The following is a 19,690-nucleotide window of genomic DNA, read 5'->3' as shown; positions in this document are numbered from 1 at the left end:
CCTGATGGTAACCTTTTTCCAGGTTTTAAAGTCTGATCTTCCTATGATCTGGATGATGTGGTTCCGCACATCAAATAAAGACAATTTAGGCTATTCACTATTAAGCCTCCTTAGTTGCCACTTGCTAGTGGAGGCCCTGGAGAACTCTGTTCCCTTGCTTCATGCCATCCATCACCATCACCAAGTTCTGCTGGAGGTCCCATTCTGTAAGTGCTTCTAAATCATTGACATTTGGTCTGCTCTCTTATAAACTGCAAGGTACCACACAGTGGAACAGAGCCAAAGTGCAAGAATGTTCCCATCTCTTATTGTTTCTGCTGGTGGCTCTTTAGCATCCTGTTTCTGATCGTTCAGAAGAAGACATCTAGTATTTCCCAATGGGGATTTTTATATACAGTTGATCCAACATGAACACTACCTGATCACTTGTGTTAAGGTCCCTGAATGACTTAAACAGCTGTGTTTCTTCAATCCATTCTTCAATTACTGGATCATCTGATGTTTCTAGTCTTCTAATCTTTCCAGCTGCCTTCTCATTGACAAGTAGAACTGCTGACCTGAAATACCACTTCCTTCATCTGTCATGTCAAGGGAAGACATAAGTGGAGTCTTTGCTTAAGTTTGGCCTAGATGTCTGATTCAGTCTGCCAGTACCTGAGTCTCTGAGGAGCTTGGAGCAGCTTTAGTCTCCCTCATGGAAATTGACAGGTTTTGACTCCTTTGCCATCTGTTCCATCTCAGCTAGGTGTTTTTCAACAGCTGTTCACCATAATTTAATGCTGATGCTGTAGAATCCTGCCTACTTTGCCAGTCATGTATATAAGATTTGAACACACAGACAGCCCAAAGATTATAACTCACGGAATCTTTATTCCACTGGAATTGGGCCATTGCAATCAAAATAGGAAATTAAGGATAAACAAGGAACTATTTACACTATGTGCATGGAATAATAATGTGAGTTATATTCAGCTGAAGAATTAATTTGCTTGACTCCTCTTCTTCCCCATCAGACCTCTTTCCACCAAAGACTCATTTTACCCATCAAGAGTCCACTCAAATGTTGGAACTATCCTCCCTCTTAGTTTCCACTTGCTAATGGAGGCCCTAGAGAACTCTGTTCCCTTGCTTCATGCCATCCATCACCAACACCAAGTTCTGCTGGAGGTCCCATTCTGTAAGTGCTTCTAAATCATTGGCATTTGGTCTGCTCTCTTATAAACTGCAAGGTACCACACAGTGGAACAGAGCCAAAGTGCAAGGATTCCTTTAACTCTTGAGTCCTACAAAGAAGGGGTTGGTTGCATTCAGGATTACTCAGAACATTTAGGAAGATACAAGTTCCTGCTTTGTGCCCTTTCTCCAGCTCTTCTTTGACTTGCTGTCTGATACATTGAACAAGCTATTCATAATGTAACTGGAACTCTTGCTTCCCACTCCACTATATTTCCCAAAGTTTCCCCCTCTGATTTTATGAATTCAGACACCCAAAAACTGCTACCTTTCTGGTCCCATGGCAGTGGAGAAGAGAAGAACAAGAGAGAAGAAGCCCTGTCACTTGATCTGACACTCAAGCGCCAGTTCAAATACTGGTAATTACCAAAGCTTGGACGCTAGTATAGAGTTGAGTTCACTACATGGTCATTCACTAGATATGAGTGGAATGCATCAAACCTGAGGTAAGTACTTTGTATGCCAGCTCACTGGAAGCAAGTTTGCAGATGAGTTCTGCCAAAATTGACTTAAATTAGTTCTTCAATGGAGTGATGCGCTGCTGAACTGGTAATGAAATGATGGGTACATTGTCTGGATTAGAGTCTCTACATCATGTGATCATGATGACATAAATGACATAGCTTTCTGTGTACCTACTGAATAACTAACCCTTTATTGTACATCTGTCCCGCTTTAAAGTAGTCTGCAAAAGAAGTGAGAAAACTATTTCACTCAGTGAGTAGTAAGGGTATTGAATGTACTGCATGAAAGTGTAATAGAGGCAGGGTCAATTGAAGTATTCAAGAGGGCATTGGACAATTATTTGGATAAAATATAATGTGCAAGAGAGTGGGGTAAAAGGAGTTTGGAAGTAGGTAATGATGCTCATTTAATGAGCTGGTACAGGCATAATGGATTTAATGGCCTGTACTATAACAGTTCTGTGATTATGTTTGTCTTTGTACAATATACATGCATTCTCCTTCAACCTGCACCCCCACCCAAAAAACTGTTTTGTTAAGAAACTCAACCTTGCTTTTTATGGTTGAAGCTGTGGAATACACCTCTTGCCTCAGCATATCTCCCTTGCCTTTTTGCTCATTGTAATGGCATCTCATTCAGAAAGTGCAATCTCACAAGAGTTCTGTCTTGCCTTACCTTTTAACACAGACACACAGCCAGGTCTCTTAAATTTGCCAGCAATGGTCAGTCAAGGCATCAGACAGGTTGTTGTACAGTTATGTGCTCCATCAGTGTGACACTTGCAGCATATGCCAGTACCTTAAATGGTAAACACATTGAATGTGTTTCAACCAAATAGCCATACCTCAAAGCCTAAGGGCAGTGGTCTTCATTCAAGTCAAGGAAAACTCATCCATCATGAGGTCCTGACACAATAAGTCTAAAGTGGAATCCAATCTTAGGCTCGGCCTTTGGTTTCAGTCATTTGATTACCAAGGGCATTCAGCATTCGGGGTTCTCTATCCTTGCAGTTCAGGGACTGTCCTAAAGGTCCAGTTTCACCAGTCAGGGTATTGCTGCAGAAATATCAGTTAAGGATCTGGTCAGTCATCAAACCTGTCATTCCAGGTCAGTCATGAGGGGTGAGTCACAGTTAAGCCTTGGGAATGTGTTTATTGAAGGTTGGAGGTTGTCAGAGGCCATAACTGTGGTGGGGAAATCAATTATGGGGATTGGAGGGGAAAATAATTGTGACGAGGTGGAAACTAATATAAGGGTGTGATACAGTAGAGCATGAGAAGGCCTGGAGTGCTGCAGGATGGGGGAAAATAATCACTGTTAGCTTTGGCTGCAATGCATAAAAATGTTTCGCATAACTAAGCTCTATGTCAGGGCCTTGAGGGCTAAAGTAGAGAGATGAACAGTTAAATAAAAGAGATGTATGGTAATATGGAGATGATCAACCTGATGGGATTGTCAGGTAGAACAAGGCAGAAAGGAACAAGATTATTTACAGCTCATCAAGATTGACAGACTGAGCCTCGATGAAGTGCTACTTTTGTTGCTTTCCATCTGCATCCAAATTGCAAAAATATAATGGAAATTAAAAATGGCTGCCATGCCTAAAGTGAATGGAATAAGTGTTTATTTTTCATCTTTGAGGGAGCAGGCTCTACTTGTGAGAAATATGTGACCTTTCAAGGGGCAGTTACGTTAATCATACACTTACACAATACTTGTTAAAGATATCTGTTTTTATAAAATTCTGAATGTGAACCTTATGCAGTGACCAACTAGGTCAACTCCAGTTTCTGGCTACAAGGAATATTGACCATGTTTTTGAATGTTACGTATTAATTCTTGTAATGAATGTGAAGCAAATCAATATCAGTCGGACTGTAAAATTTCACCTACGTTCCACATTCACCATCACATTCCCACGTCACAAAGGCTGGACAAGCTCGAGGAACTGTTTACCTTACACTTTTGGACAGTAAAATGTCCACCCTATCATCTTAAATACAATGCAATCTTTTTGAGTTTTGTAGATTGGAGAAGTTATCATCCTTCCCCTCACACTTAGAATCTTCTAGTGTGCCAAATGGCTTGTGCAGCATACATCTGAATCAGATCTATGATGTAAAAGATCCTATTACTCTTCTTATTGGAGGTCTCCATATCCTAATATTCAGATAACAATGTTTAAATTTGTGTGTGCAATGACTGCTGACTGCTGTGTTTCAGGTATTGCCTCTGTAGGCTCATTAGAACTGTCCCCAGTATATCCAGACACACAAGCTATGATAGTGTGAGTCTGGTGCACTACAGGTGTCCACAGAGGTTGATGATGAACATGTGTCTATAAGCCCAGGGCCAGCATTGACCACTGTAAGATGTGGAACAATCTCCTAATGCAGAGTTTTCAGCAAAAGGTGGCTACAGCGATACAATGCAGGGTACTCGTCTTGGCTTTCCATGGCAGCTACTAACTTTTCCATAAAGACAGCCAGCCACACACATGCCAGAGGCTACGTGGTATGGAAATGTTGTTTATGGACTCCTCCAACCTTTGATTCAGTTGTCTATTTTAATAGTGTACTTAATGGCCACACCATAGGGCTCTCTAGGGCCTGAGGTGAGAAGATGCATGGTTTCTGGTAGTACTCTTGAGTTTCTGTGACCTTTCCTCCTCAATTATCTGCAGAAAGGTAGCAATGATGTACTCCGAAGAATGTGTTTCTCTGAAGATTAATCTCGCTGAAGTACCCTCCGAGATAATAATTATCTGAGCTGAGGGAGGATGCAAGAGAAGGTGTCACTGCTTCTTGCTCTGGGACGTCTGTCTCCCTTCTCAGAGGGGAGGAGGTGATGTCAGCTGTAGGGTTGCTCTCTTTCGGGCAGAGATTGTACAGGTGCCAATGGTGCCTGCAGAAAACTAGAGAGAATGAGTGCGAAATAGGGGTGGAGGTTTGACCGTGTTATGAAAACATTCGTCGTGGTGGTAATAGGAAAGCAGCGCAACTCTTGACAATGGATCTTGGTTGTAATGGTAACTCAAATATGTGATATGTGGAGATCTCAGCATCATCAGATGAGCAGTTTCCATCCTCTCTGTGAACTCGAGGATCCCCTTATATGGGATGAAGAGATAAATATTGGACTCACTCTTGCATTTTTTGTTCCACTGTGGGCTGTTATTCCTGAAATAAGACACCGGGAGGGATTGAATGAGATGAAAGTGGCTGCCTTGGTTGTTACTGTTGGTGCAGATGGGGGAAGACGGGATGACATGAATTGATGCATAGGATGCACAAAGGACAGGAAAAGTTGGTAGTTTAGGGATATAGGGTGAATGAGAGTCTTTGGAGAGACATGCTGCGTACAGCAGCGGGACTTCAGACTGTGTGATTTGGGTGGTACGTGCAGCAGCAGAGTTAAAATCAGTGTAAAGTAGCAGAGAGCAGATGACAGAACTTACCTTTGAGGAGTTCAGAAGGTCATGAACTTGCTTGTGGCATTGTTGGACATTCATCTGGACTGTGGCCCCCTCAGGTGTCACCTTCAGGTCATGCTGGCAGAGTTTGGTGCTGTCATCTACTTAGGTGGGCCTAAAGAAAAAGGACAACCCTCGTGTTAGCTGCTCGAACCATCAGGACCTACATGTCCCTTTCAGCAATTTGAGATGCCTATCAGTCATTTACAAGGCAATTCTTCCCACACTGAAACTTTAAAAGACAATTCCTGGCAAATTCCTTTTGAACTGGTGTATAGCTAGTCTTTAACTATGCTGCGGTAGCAATGAGTACTTCCACTGTGGTGAACACAAAATAGTGTGAGAGTGACACTATAATGCATAGCTATTGAGGTGAGTAGTATAAGATCATGTGAGGAAACTTACTGAAGATCATAGAAATCAACCCTTCCCCCCCCACCCCCAATGAAAATCCCTGAATTGTTGTTTAGCCAAATTTTTGAAAAAAATCTGTCTGAAGTTCAAATAAGATTTGGTGACCTATAATTCTGGCAGCATGGTGGCTTAGTGGTTAGCACTGCTACGTCATAGCGACAGGGACCCAAATACGAGTCTATCCTCAGGCAACTGTCTGTGTGGTTTCCACCTGCTCCCCATATCTGCGAGTGTTTTCTCCGAGTGCTCCAGTTTTCTTCCATTGTCCAAAGATCTGCAGGTTAGGTGGATTGAAAATGCTAAATTGCTGATAGTGTCCAAGAATGTTAGGTTAGGTGGATTAGCCATGGGAAATGCAAGATACTGGGAATAGTGTAGGGTCTGGTTGACTTGCTGTTTGGAGATTCGGTGTGGACTCAATGGGCCGAATGGTCTGCTTCCAACTGTAAGAATTCTATTTATAATTCTTCCTGTATATTTTTATTTTAATCAGGGCACAGATCTCTCAGGTTTATGCACAGTAGTGACATCCAAATTTCAGGAATGCCTCCAAAGAGACTGGTGATGGAGCAAAAACAGTAAAAGGACAAAAACAAATTGCATGTCCAGAGCAAGTGAACTGTCTGAAAGCAAAAAAAAGAAAAAAATAGTCACTAAAATGTCTTGGTGGTATGCTTTGCTTCCACAAGGGGGCACTCTAAGCTTTATTGTGCTGGGAAGGTAACCCATAATGAGAATTGCTTTTCAACGTTGTGCCTTATTGGAATTTTCATATCATACGAATGACAACTGATCATTTAGTTAATTTCCTGTGACATATTGCATTTATTTACTCACTGGAATCAAATCAGTTGGCATTTGAACTATCTCATCAATGAACAGTCCTGTAAGGATAAAATTTGCAAGCAGAACATATTGAGGAAAGTACTTAGCAAACTTATTTTTGTTATTATGGGTTAGTTTAGATGGCTGGATGATTACAGTGATGTAAAATTATGCCAGTGGCATGTGTTCAATCTTTAAGGCAGTTGTGGTGGTTCATAGTGCCTCCTTGCCTTGTGCCATATTTGGTTTGATGTGGGATCTCAAACTACATAACCACTTGTCCAACTATAATTGATGCTTATGATTACTCATCAACTAGGGCTAATTAGCTTTTTTTTCATTATTGTGTATTCATAAATCTGCAGAAAAAATTAAAAGCAAAATTGATACTCCTGAAGTAATATTCAAATCTAATTGAAATGCAAATTGATCATATCAGACTCAGTAAAAACACACACATAGTCTAATAGAATAACTTCAAATATCCTTAGCCTTTATGGTTTAGTAGAGTTAAGCTAGGAATAAGAAACTTCAGTTATTTGCAGAGACTGGACAAACTGGAATTGCACGCCTTAAAGCAGAGTTTACAGCAAGATTAATTGAGGTGTTCAACATTGAGTGATTTGGTAAAGTACTTTGGGTAAAACATTTTCCACAGGCAGAAGGATATTGAAGGATAGAAAGGTTTGAGCTAGTAAAATGAGCATGGAAAAAAAATTGAGGAAAAATCATTTTTTCACTGAGTTGCTATGATCTGAAATGTACTGCTTAAAAGGCATTATAGCAACAGATTCAGTAGTAATTTTCAAAAGGAAATTGAATAATAACTTGACCAGAAGAAAAGAATGCAGGGTATTGGGCAAGAGCTAAACAGATTGGGATTGTTTAGAGATGTCTTTCAAAGAGTTGATATGCTAACAAAAGACTAAGCGGCCTCCTTATTTTTTGTTTGATTCTATGGTTGGAATTTTAATATCCAACAACAGATTACATTGGGTCAGGTCAGACGTAAAAACATTAATCAAGACAAAGTTAAAGCCAACCTTCCAAGAACCAGCCATTTTTTAGTAGAGGATGCTGGATGGAGGGTAGGTGATCAACTGAGGTTCGATGCCATAAATTTTAATTCCCTGTAAGTATGGCAATTAAATGAAGGCAAGACCCGCTGGATCCAGGAGTTATGTTCCTTTTCAGCATTGTTTGTAAGGCAGGAGGCTTGGCATCGCTTTTCTATCCTCAGTCCACCATGATAACCTTCCGTTTGGTACAACCAGCTATTGCCCCCCCCCCCCTCCACCCCCCGCCCCGTCCTTCAAGCTGATCACACCAACCCAAGCTATGATCTCCCACTAGCATGACCAATATTACCTAACATCAGTCACCTTCCCTTCCTCCTCTATGGTCCCACAATTGGCCCACCAGCCACTTACAACCCCCACTTCAGTGATTCTTCCTGTCATTTTTCCATTGGCTCACTTCCCCAATTTCTTGTGACTAACCCAGCTTTTCAGACCGCATTCTTCCACTTTAACAGTCTCCTTCTGATCTCCCAGTGATCCAGACTTTCTCATTTATGCCTGATTCCCAGTCTATCTGATCTATCCCGCCCAGCCTTTGTGCTCCATAACTACAGGTTTCAATTCCCCTTGCCATTTCTGAGTTTCTACCCCATAATTTTCACACTAAGTTCTCACGCATTCACTTATCTGGCTTCAGATTCACAGCCTCTGATGTCTACCATCCAGATCTTTTGATCCTGCCTCCCTCTGGATTTCCCAGAGATGCAGGTAATGTACTGGAAAGTGCAGGTTCAAATTCCATGTGGAACTGAATTTTAGAAAATCCTGGAATTAAAAGTCTAATGAAGACCATAAAACCATTGCCTAGGGAAGGAAAACTGCCCATCTTGGTTGAGCCTACATGCTACGCCTGTCCCACAATAACACTGATTGATTAACTTTTAACTGCCCTCTAAAATGACCTACAAAGCTAATCAGTGACATCTGACCACTACAAATTCTTGAAGGACCACCTGGCGTTGACCTAGGCACAGGAAACAACAACAGCAAATTAACCCTGAAATAAACTTCTTAACAACATCTGAGGGTTAGTGCCAAAATTGGGAGAACTGTCCCATTGACTTGACAAGCAGCAGTCTGGCAGTAGTTCTCAGGCAATCTTATTTTACATTGTGCCAGACAATACCATCACCACCCCAGCACAAATGGTGGTACAGTTACATACATTCTGGAGGAATGTAAGAATCCTTAACATTGATTCTGGACTTCATCAGGTCTCATGGCATCAAATTACACAAGGCTAAGAAACCTCCAAACTGATTGCCCCTCCTCTAGCAGCTGACAATGTTGAACCTCATTTGGAGGAGCAATTGAGGGTAAAGAGGCAGAATGTATTCTCAGTGGGGGACTGCAATGTCCATTACCAAGACTGGCTGAGCAGCTCAGCTTCAGACCAATGGCAGAGTGCTGAATGACACGTTTGACTGGGGGTGTGGCAGATGGTAAGGGAACCAACAAAAGAGGAAAACACACATGTCCTCATCCTCATCAAACAACCTGATTCATATAAATCTTTCCATGACAGTATTGAGGTATGTGACATACTGCTTCTGAAGGCAAAGTCCCATCTTCGCACTGAGCATACTGTCCAGTCTATTCTGTGATATGACTGCCAAACTAAACAGCATAGCCTTTTAACAGATCGAACATGTCAGATTGAGCATCCATGAGGGCAATCAGCAAGAGAAGAATTGTACTCAAATGCAATCTACAACTTCACCTCCAGCATATCTGCCACTATCATTGCTGTCAAGGCAGGGGATCAATCCTAGTCCAATGAGAAGTGCAGCAAGACATGCCAGGAACAACATCAGGCATACCTAAAAATGAGGTGTCAACTTGGTGAAGCTACAGCACAGGTAATATGTGTGCCAAATAGCATAAATAGCAGGCAGTATCAAAGACTAAGCATTTCCAGTGGTTCACTTATGAATGAACGAGGTGAGAGTGACTGCTATTAACATCAAGACCACATTTGATTGAATAGACATCAAGAAACACTAGCAAAAGTTGAGTCAACAGGAATCGGGGGAGCTCTCCACAGGTTGGAGTGAGCACAAAAGATGATGATTCTGGTTGTTGAAGGTCAATCATCTCAGTTTAAGGCATCTCTTCAGGAGTTTCTGCTGATAGTGTCCTTGTCCCAACCATCTTCAGCTGCTTCATCAATGATATTCTTTCTGTCACAAGATCAGAATTGGGGATATTTGCTGATAATTGCACAATATTCAACACCCATTTACAACTCATCAGATATTGAAACAGTCCATCCCCAAATGCAGCCAGACCTGGACAACATCAAGTTTATGGCTAACAAGTGACAAGTGATATTTACACTACACAAGTGTCAGGAAATGACTATTTCAAACAAGAGTGAATCTAACCACCGCCTCTTGACATACAATGGCATTGGTGATGGAATACTCCCCACTTGCCTGGATGGGTGCAGCTCCAACAACACTCAAGAAGCTTGACACCATCCAGGACGAAGCAACCCACTTGATTGGCACCACATCTACAAACATTCAATCTGTCCATGACCAGCTCTCCGTAGCAGTAGTGTGTACTATCTACAAGATGCACTGGAGAAATTCACCAATGAACTTAGACAGCACCTTCCAAACCCATTGCCACTTCCATCTAGAAAGACAAGGGCAACAGTTACTTGGGAACACCACCACCTGCAAGTTCCCCTCCAAGCCACTCACCACCTTGACTTGGAAATATACCACCATTCCTTCACAGTCCTTGGGTCAAAATCCTGGAATTCCCTCCTTACCGGCATTGTGGGTCAACCACAGCAAGTGGACTGCAGCGATTCAAGAAGTTCACCACCACCTTCTCAAGGGCAAATAGGGGTGGGCTATCAATGCTGGCCAGCCAGTGACACCCAAGTCCCACATATAAATTTAAAAAACTATTATTGAATCCCCAACTAACAACATCTGAGGAGTTACTATTGACCAGAAACTGAACTGGACAAGCCATTTAAATACTATGGCAGCAAGACTGGGTCAGAGGCAATGAATTCACTTCCTGACTCTTCATAGCTTGTCATAGAGTCACAGAATCATAGTCATAGAGATGTACAGCATAGAAACAGACCCTTCGGTCCAACTCGTCCATGCCGACTAGATATCCCAACCCAATCTAGTCCCACCTGCCAGCACCCGGCCCATATCCCTCCAAATTCTTCCTATTCATTTACCCAATTTGATGCCTTTTAAATGTTGCAATTTTACTAGCCTCCACCACTTCCTCTGGCAGCTCATTCCCTACACGTACCATCCTCTGCATGAAAAATATGTCCTTTAGGTCTCTTTTATATCTTTTCCCCTCTCACCCTAAACTTATGTCCTCGAGTTCTGGACTCCCCCCACCCCAGGGAAAAGACTATTTATCCTATCCATGCACCTCATGATTTCTTATAAGGTACAAGTCAGGATTATGATAGAATACTCCCCACTTCCCTAGATAATTGCAGATTCAGCAACATTCAAGAAGCTTGACACCATCCAAGACAAAGTATCTCACTTGATTGACATCTACATCCACAAGCAGCCATTCCCTCACCAATGATACACAGTAGTAGCAGTATATACTGTGTACAAGGCACAGTGCTGAAATTTACCATAGGTCCATGACCATTTATATCTAGAAGGACAGATAGCAGACATATGGCAGCACCGTAACCTCCAAACCACTCACCATCCTTAATGGAAAAATATTGCTTTTCCTTCAGTGTCACTGGATCACATTCCTGAAACTCCCTCCCTAATGGCTTTGTGAGTCGACCTACTCAAATGAGCTGCAGTGGTTCCAGATAGTTCACCACCACCTTTTCAAGAGCAGTAAGGGATGGGAAATAAATGCTGACCCAGCCATCAATGCTCACATTTCAGCAAGAACTCATGAAAACTTGCCCATTCACAATCTCAAGAACAGAATTGCACCATTTGCTATCATTTCCTCTCATCCACTTCATTAAGTAATGATGTTTATAATTCTGTAGGTATTTTGGAGAAGTTTTGAATTCCAAGAGTGACTTTTTTTTCTATTACTATATTAAATCAGGTATGTTTATGGTTCTTGTTACTTTTTTTTTGCTTTTGAATTGTGTGATTAAATCATGCCTTAAATAGCAATCAAATAAAGGAATATAGTTTTCAAAATAAACATATCAATTCAAATTATTGCAGTAACAGGCTTCAAACATTACATTATATTTTTCCTTCTTTAACTTTCTTTATTCCTCTTCATGTCTAGAATTAGGGCTTGAAAACTGTTCCCAAACCATTAGAAGCCTGTTGTTAAGTTACATACCTTGCCTTAGCTGAGTTAGAATCGAGTGCCATGCATAGTTTGATGATGGTACCATTACAACCAATTATGGTGCACCCTTATTAAGCATCCATACTTGCTCACTTTTCAGCAGAGAGGAAAATTTGGAAATGTACAATTTTGAGATCACTTGCAGTCCAATCGAGTCAGTCAGAATTGGTATCATTCCCAGCTGTAGTCAGTTTATTCACCACAGCGAATCTTGAAATCTTTCTAATCTATATAACACCTTAGTAGACATTCTGGTGTTTTGAAAATGAGCCAGAAAAGATTTCAAAAAAAACTAAAGAAATGTCATGAAGTAAGTTGTAATCAGGATGAATGAAAACATAAAGTTAAGTTAAATCAGTTGTTGGTAAAAATAATACACATTAGTTAGGGAATGTAGACTCAATGCAGTGACCGCTTTTAATCTTCCATAGGTTATACTTTTTAATTTACATAATGTTCAAAAATAATAATTTAGATATTGCTGACTTCTCTGATATTGTACAAAGGCAGAAGAGGTCTACTGGCATCTTACCTTTTGCCTCATCAGAAGTGTGCGTGGTAATGGATTTTATGATCAGATTTTTCATTACTCATTTCTGAAGGGGAGACTTCATTGTCTGGGCAGTGCAATGCACAAAATGGAAAGATGTGGAAGAGAGAGGGATTTCAGAGGTTGTATTTTTGGGTTCTGTAAATATGCAAGTTCTATTTTTTATGGAGTTACTCTGCACCATAAGCTACTAGATTACTATAGAGGTCAGAAACATTTCCTCCTGGTTTATTTTACCGTGAAAATGTAAGTTAACTATTGAATTGAAGGCATTTAGTCTAATGCACGATGCTTATGTTGTTGTATTTTGAAGACAGCAGGTACATAGGTTGAATTTAAGTAAACTTCTGTTTTTTTGAGAATGAAACCATGCAAACTATAGTGTTATTGCGTATTAAAGCGGCAAAGAACAATGACATGTAATTTTAGATGTTTAGGAAAGATTTTAAAATACCAGTGTTTTCCTAATTGGATGATTTGAAAGGTAGATTGTTTAAATAAAATCTGGTGAATAGAACTCAATACTTGTTACTTGTACTATGAAGTGTGCCATATTGGTAATCAGTTTGTGGAAAAAATTCTCAATCTAGTAAGTGTGTCAGAATAATTGCAATTCTTGTTCTTAATTGGATTCCACACTAAGAAATACATGTGGACATGAAAACAACAAACTAATTTAATCCTTGGCCTTAATTACTGTTCGGAGAAAGTGAGGACTGCAGATGCTGGAGATCAGAGTCGAGAGTGTGGTGCTGGAAAAGCACGGCAGGTCAGGCAGCATCCGAGGAGCAGGAAAATCAAAGTTTTGGGCAGCTGCTCTTTTTCCATTTGTTTGCAAAATGGGGAGTAAAAGATCATACATTTGAATTGACTTCTGAAATTTTCTCTGTGGCTTTCAGAACATTTTTAACCATTCTGCTTAAAAAAACTTGATTACTTTAAGCATTTTTAATACATCTATTAAAACCTTTATAAGGCATACTAATGACATTCATCTAAAGACATTCATCACCTAATCCATACTTAACAAATAGTTTTACCTCCCTCCTTTGAGGTGAGGTCATGGCTGGCATTTTAAAGAGGAAACTTGCACTACAACCCTTTTTATGAGTTTACTGAAGAAAATATTCCGCAAATATCTATTCTAAACAATGGTAATCTGTAACTTGTAGTACATCCAGTGTCTGCCAGATTATTAAATTCAGTTCATAATTCTGAAGTAATCTGTGACTAAATCACAAATGTTTGTAGTTTAGCAAATTCAGTAATTTAATCAGAGATAAGAAGGTTACGGATTTATGCAAATGTTCCTGGCCGAGTTATCCAGAGGGGCAGGCTAATGGTAAATATAGATTCAAGTCTCACAAGCAACTGGTGGAAATTTAATGAAGGAATCTGGAATATAAAATTGGTGTCAGTAATGGTGACTGTGAAACTATCATTGTGTAATATAAAAATGTATCCGATTCACTAATGCCTTTTAGGAATGAAATCTGCCATTCCTATCCAATTCGGCCTACTTATCATTTCAAATCCACAGCAATATGTTGATTCTCAACTACCTTTTGAAATAGTACAGCAAGTTACTCAGTTCAAAGACCATTAGGGCTGCGTAACAAATAATATCTATACCCATACACATGAAAGAATAATGAAAGACAAATTCATCTGCATGAAGATTATGTTATGGTGAGTGAGATGACTCTTGTCCACTTAGAGTCTCATGAAGTGTTTTTGTTCTTGTAAGAATTGTACTCTTGGAATGTGCCTTTTATTCAAATACATATCTGCTTTAAGTATAATACAATATGGTTTTGTTATTCTTTCTCATACTTTCCAAAAATGATCACTTTAAGTTACTCAAATGAAAGGTAGATAAATCACTGAGCGATTATGATTTATATCTGAAGATCCTAGGAGATCCAAAGGAAGCTAGTGAGGAAATAATTGAATCTGTGACTACAACTTGCAAATATCCATGTACTGTAAAGGAAATTGCTGTGGAAATTTTCCCAATGATTGGAGATTGTCAAAAGGCATTTCAAACACTTCAACAATTTCAAAAAAATGATGTAGGATTACCTAAAAAATGATAGGCTAGTTAATCTTTTCTTATTTGATATATTACTTTCAACAATAATATGGAATGAAACGACTAATCACATGGAGAATCATTAGCTAATCAGAGAATAAATTTTAATGGCCTGGCCTTTCTTCCCTATTCTTGTTGAATACTTGGAATTAATAACACATTGTACAAATAAAAAAAGTATTTAGTAGTTCAATGTACAAAATTAAATGCAAAATTAAATTTAAAAAGTAAGGATAGAGTGAGGAATTACAGAGATCTGGAGTTAAACATTGCTTTTAACAGAGACATCCAATGCACACACAGAAAAAAACAACAGTGAGCCAATAATAAACAGATGTGAAGAGTGACTGAACTTAGGCTTGAAGAGATAGGCTTTGAGAAAATTTTGAAGGCTAGAAGAAAGGTAGAGAGATTTATTGTATAATTACCAGTTTTGTGACATCTTCAAAATCTAATGGACTGCATTAAATGACTACCCCTTATCCATCGTACCAGTTACATTCTCAAAACAATGTCCTTTGTCAATGACAACATTCCTAATTGATAATTTAACGGAGTCAATAGGAAGTTGTGATTTTCTAAGTGTCAGTAACCACATCTGTAATAATGGAAGCTAGCATTTTGCTTATTATTGGTGTTAGTCTAAATAATCTTTAGTTTACTGCTTTATGTCTTACTCCTTGAATTGCAGTTATATTTTCTACTTTCTAATCCTTGGAAACTGTGCTGGAACCTAGGGAATTCTAGAAATTCAAAACCAATGCATTATTTTTTAAAACCTCAAGGTGCAGACTGTCAGTTCCAGGGAATTTGTCACCAGTCAGTCCTATTTCTCCAGTACTGTCTCAAGACTGTCTTAATAGTATCGTTAACCAGGGTTACGGTGAATGGCTTTGTTATCCTGAAAGCTATTTTTACTTGCCTTCACTTTGAAAAAACCACAGCATAGATGATTTACTTGAAATGAAGAAATCATACTTACTTGGACGTTAATCTGCATGACCTTGAACTCTTGGTCAGTCAATATCATTGATGGTGTAAAATCCCTTATGATTCATAAAGAGATGATGAGTGAAGCAGCAGTAGATATCAAACAAGGGCCATACCACTAAGCTAGCCAATGGAAGAGACTTATTAGCAAATGTCAGATGTTTCAAAAATGTTAGAGTGATCAGGATGAAGGGTGAGAGATAGTTCGATATTTGTTGTTGCAGAGAATATCAGTTGTCACTTTGCTTATGGCCATCAGCAGTACACATCATCATTTCAAATTTCTGTTTTGACCTGAAACATTAATTCTACTTTCTCTCCACAGATGCTGCCAGACCTGCTTAGTTTTCCCAGCAATTTCCATTTTTGTTTATCATTTCTAACTAAGACTTTGATGAACTTTCACGACAAGAGAGATTGACTGGTGCAGTTTCATTATGCTAGCTGTATGACACTGGGACTGAAAGCAAAAGAAGATAGTTTGCCTCTGACCTGTTTGGAGGGACCGGCGTCTCCTTTTGAATCATCCTTGAAAATCAGGTAGGATTTGGGGAGGGAATTGGGACCTGCCAGATCGGTGGAGAGCTCAGATGGGGTGACTGGTATGCATGTTGTCGAGCACCAGCAGAGTCCTTGCCATAGGGGCAGCCATTGCTTCTTCTGACTCATCTGTAGTCTATGGAGCACCAAAGTAGAAGGCCCATAAAAGACATTGGAAAACCATCACGGTTTACCTGGTACTGATGCTGTGGTGAACAATCCCAAAGTGGACAAAGGTGTCCCATGATTGGTCACCCATGAGTCAATTAACAGCCAGGGGGTGATGGGGGCTTCCAAATTCCCTGTTGCTGGCATGTCATGCAACAGGAAGATAGTAATCTCATTCCCAAAACCTTAGTCTATCATATTATCAGCCCTCCTGCATCCCTAGCTGATGCAGTTGGGCACATTGACAATTTATCAGTATTACCTGATCATCAAATTACTTTCTGCAGTAATTTATTGTGCTACATTGCACTGGAATTAGCCCATAATAAATTGAATTTTACAGCACTGGAAATGGCATAAGTTATTAATTATTCTGAAATATAAATGAAAAGTAACATTCTTCACAATCATGTTAAACTTAGAATGACAATTCTTGCATAGCTAATATTCTGCCTCATCAGTATAAATAAAATATTACAAATAAATTAATGTATAAATGACTAAATGAATAACTGAATGAACATTTGGAATATATTGGCAGCCCAACAATTTTTGAACTTAATTTTTTTTGTTATGTGAATTAGAGCCCTTAAAACAAGTCTAATAATTTAGGAAAGCATTGCCTAAGAGTGAGGGCATCTGGTAAGAAAACATATTTTCGGAAGAGATTGTCATATGTGAATTAATGAGATGTTCCTTAAAATTATTCCACCATTGCAGATTAATGTTCAAATCCATAAAGCTTCACAAATTTTTTATTATGTATAAGCAGGCTATTTGGGCGAATGTGTCTGCACTCCTCTCAATGAGCAATTCACCTAGTGCTATCCTACTCCATACTCCCCGCAACTCTGCACCTTTTTTTCTTTATAGATAACGATTTATTCCCTCTTAAATATCTCAATTCAACTTGCTTTCACCACATACTATGGTTGTGCGTACCAGAGCTTAATCACTGCATGAAAATGATTTTCTTCAAGATACGTTGGTTCTTTTGTTGATTACTTTAAACGTGTTTCCTCTCATTCACAGTCTTCTAATGGGTGGGAACAATTTCTCTATGTTTATTGTCAAATCCCCTTTTGATTTTACCTTAATCATATCTTCTCTCAGCCTTCTCTTTTATTCTCATGAAAACATTCCTGACTTCTCCAGTCTAGTTTTCTAACTGAAGTTCCTTATCTCTGGCACCATTCTCATAAACCTTTTCTGCAACCTTTCCAATACCTTCAAATGTTTCTGAAGTATGATGCTCAGAACCGGACACAATATTCCCGCTGAGGCCAAAATAGTTTCTAATACCAAATAAACCAAACCTCCATGCCCTCGAACTCTCTGCTCCTATTAAATAAAGTTTATGATACTGTATGCTGTATTAACTGCTCTCAACTAGTCCTGCCATGTACAATGAATTATGCACATATGTACCTTTAGAGTTGTATCTTTTGTTTTATATTGTCTTTCCATCTTTGCATCTGGTTAACTTTCATCTGCCAGTTGTCTGCTCATTCTATCATCTAGTCTGTATTAATATAAACGTACTTGCTGTGTAAAAGATTATGCTGAAGGAGGACATCTATATCTTGTAGAGTGAATAAAGTCGTAGTATTAGATATAAGGAGTTTTAAAAACCTAAACTAATTAAAATAGTTAAGGTAGAACACTAATTTGAAAAGTTGCACAGTAGCAAATCCTGAAAAGGTGTTAAAAGGAGGGGCTTTAGGACCTGCCGGGAAGTTGCTGTCTCAGGTGGAAGCCTAGTAGTTTCACTTGAAGTCACTGAGCTGCGCTACTCGCCTTTTACTTTCTCTACACGCCCCGAGCACTCACCGCCGAACTGTGTTCCAGCAATGGGACTTGCAGGCACAACAGTGAAATACCAGATTCGAAACACGACTTTCTGGAATGAATAACTGACAAAAGAACAGGAACGTGACGGTAGAAAACAAATTGCGATTGATTCAAGGATGTTTCTCCCAGATGTGCGTTCCTCACGTTTGGACGCGATCTTACTTCGAGTGATGGGTCTGGTTTGGCTGAGCAGCTTTGCTAAAACTTCTTCAGACTTTTCCGGTAGGTGATGACTGACCAAGAACAGATAAATGTGGGAGAATCAATTAGATAGTACATTGAATTTTAAACACTTTTTTTAAAAAAAATGAAGTTCAGTTGAAAATGTCGCGAACTGTAAATCATCAACGTCCCCTTCAAATAGATTTTTAATTGAAATGATCTTGCTGATAGTAAATTTCTACTTGTAGTTTAAGCATTAGGAATCATGAAGTCGTCTATTTCCTACATTTATTTTAATAGATGTCTTAAGTAAATGTAAAAACCATGGTAACATTTTCTTTGAAAAAGACAAACAACAGAGTAAGGATGCACGTCCTTAAGGAAGAGGGTAATTTATACCTCATAATTCAGCTGTTCGCTTCGAAAGTGTCTTCAGCTCAATTCCGGGGTCCTTCCAAAGTGTCTGTCTTCCTACACTTGTGACGGACTCGAAATGAATAACAACTCTTCATTCATGTTACTTTGTTGCTGGTCAAACGTAGTTACAAAATGTGTAACTAGGTAGTTAGAAAATGTTGGCAAAGCTTACCACAACATGATTTGAAATATTGCATTTGTTAGCCGGAATACTTGAATTAATACTACAAGGTACGTGATGTTTTTGATTTAGTTTTGAATAACTTTAATGAGCCAATCTCTGCATTAGATATAACGAAGAGTACCGGATGAAAAAAAGAGCTGGAGAAACCTATCAGGATTCGCAGCCTCCTGGATGATTCATTCGAAAATCGTATCCCACAAGCTATTTCAGTTTTGCTTTACTGTATTTTTTCAGTATTTTGAGGATGAAACGAATCCCGTTCCTCCTCTTTCCCTCCCATATTTACATTCTAATGGTAAACTGTATAAAGCAAAAAAAGGCTATATTCAGGATGGCAACAAAACTCAAACCCCGAAAAGATATTAGCCAGATTTGCTATTTTTCACAATCTAGCTGTTGTGGATCTCTTGAGCTGTCTTGCAGTGAGTGAAGTTGAATTTAACAACAAGTCGTTTAAAATATAAACCATCAATTGCCACCTATCTGCTAATTGGCTGTTGTTTATTTGAATGACCACTTCAGTTGTGTGCTAGTGTGAAGATTGCCATTTGCCTTTAATCAGACCATAATAAAAACAAATTGTTCAACAAGCTCTCTTTGCAAGATTACCACATGGATCTACATACTCACTGTTTATAAATCAAATTTAAACACAGTTTTTGATACTAAATTTGAAAAAGGATTTGTACATCTTCGATTTAACACCAGACAGTGGTGCAAAGGGGAAAAAGCTGAAGTGTTCAATGTAAATCTGGGATAATGATTTCCAGAAAGGAAATTATAAGGCGTAAGTAGAAAGTGTACATTCACCACTGAAACCGGGATTTGAATCTAGTCCAAAATAGTGAAGTGAAAAGCCCACTGCTTCTGTAGGCTGTGAGAACTGATTTGATTTTGGGCACTAGGAAGAATTTAT

At 39.2% G+C, this 19,690-nt stretch overlaps 1 protein-coding gene and 1 long non-coding RNA gene across 5 annotated transcripts in view; one reads left to right on the top strand and one right to left on the bottom strand.

Annotated features, from left to right (window-relative positions):
* The window catches only part of LOC140463037 (protein eva-1 homolog A-like), a 387,899-nt gene that overhangs the window by 11,738 nt on the left and 356,471 nt on the right, over nt 1-19,690 (top strand). For 2 of the 4 annotated variants that reach the window (XM_072556691.1, XM_072556652.1), the window contains exon 1: nt 18,083-18,233. In XM_072556691.1, coding sequence (XP_072412792.1) covers nt 18,128-18,233 — 106 coding nt within the window. In that variant the 5' untranslated portion in view covers nt 18,083-18,127. Of the gene's footprint in view, nt 1-15,777; nt 15,993-18,082; nt 18,234-19,690 lie in introns of those variants that run through there. The other 2 variants (XM_072556670.1, XM_072556661.1) reach the window with 2 other exon arrangements.
* LOC140463071 (uncharacterized) lies at nt 5,162-18,638 on the bottom strand. Its single transcript, XR_011954602.1, has 3 exons — nt 18,573-18,638; nt 17,991-18,244; nt 5,162-5,285 (listed from the first exon to the last, which is right to left on the bottom strand). It is a non-coding gene; the product is annotated as an uncharacterized lncRNA (long non-coding RNA).

Source organism: Chiloscyllium punctatum, chromosome 3 (genome assembly GCF_047496795.1).
Source record: "Chiloscyllium punctatum isolate Juve2018m chromosome 3, sChiPun1.3, whole genome shotgun sequence".
Lineage (NCBI taxonomy): Eukaryota > Metazoa > Chordata > Chondrichthyes > Orectolobiformes > Hemiscylliidae > Chiloscyllium > Chiloscyllium punctatum.
Note: the sequence above shows the minus strand (reverse complement) of the source record. Positions and strands in the feature narration are given on the sequence as shown.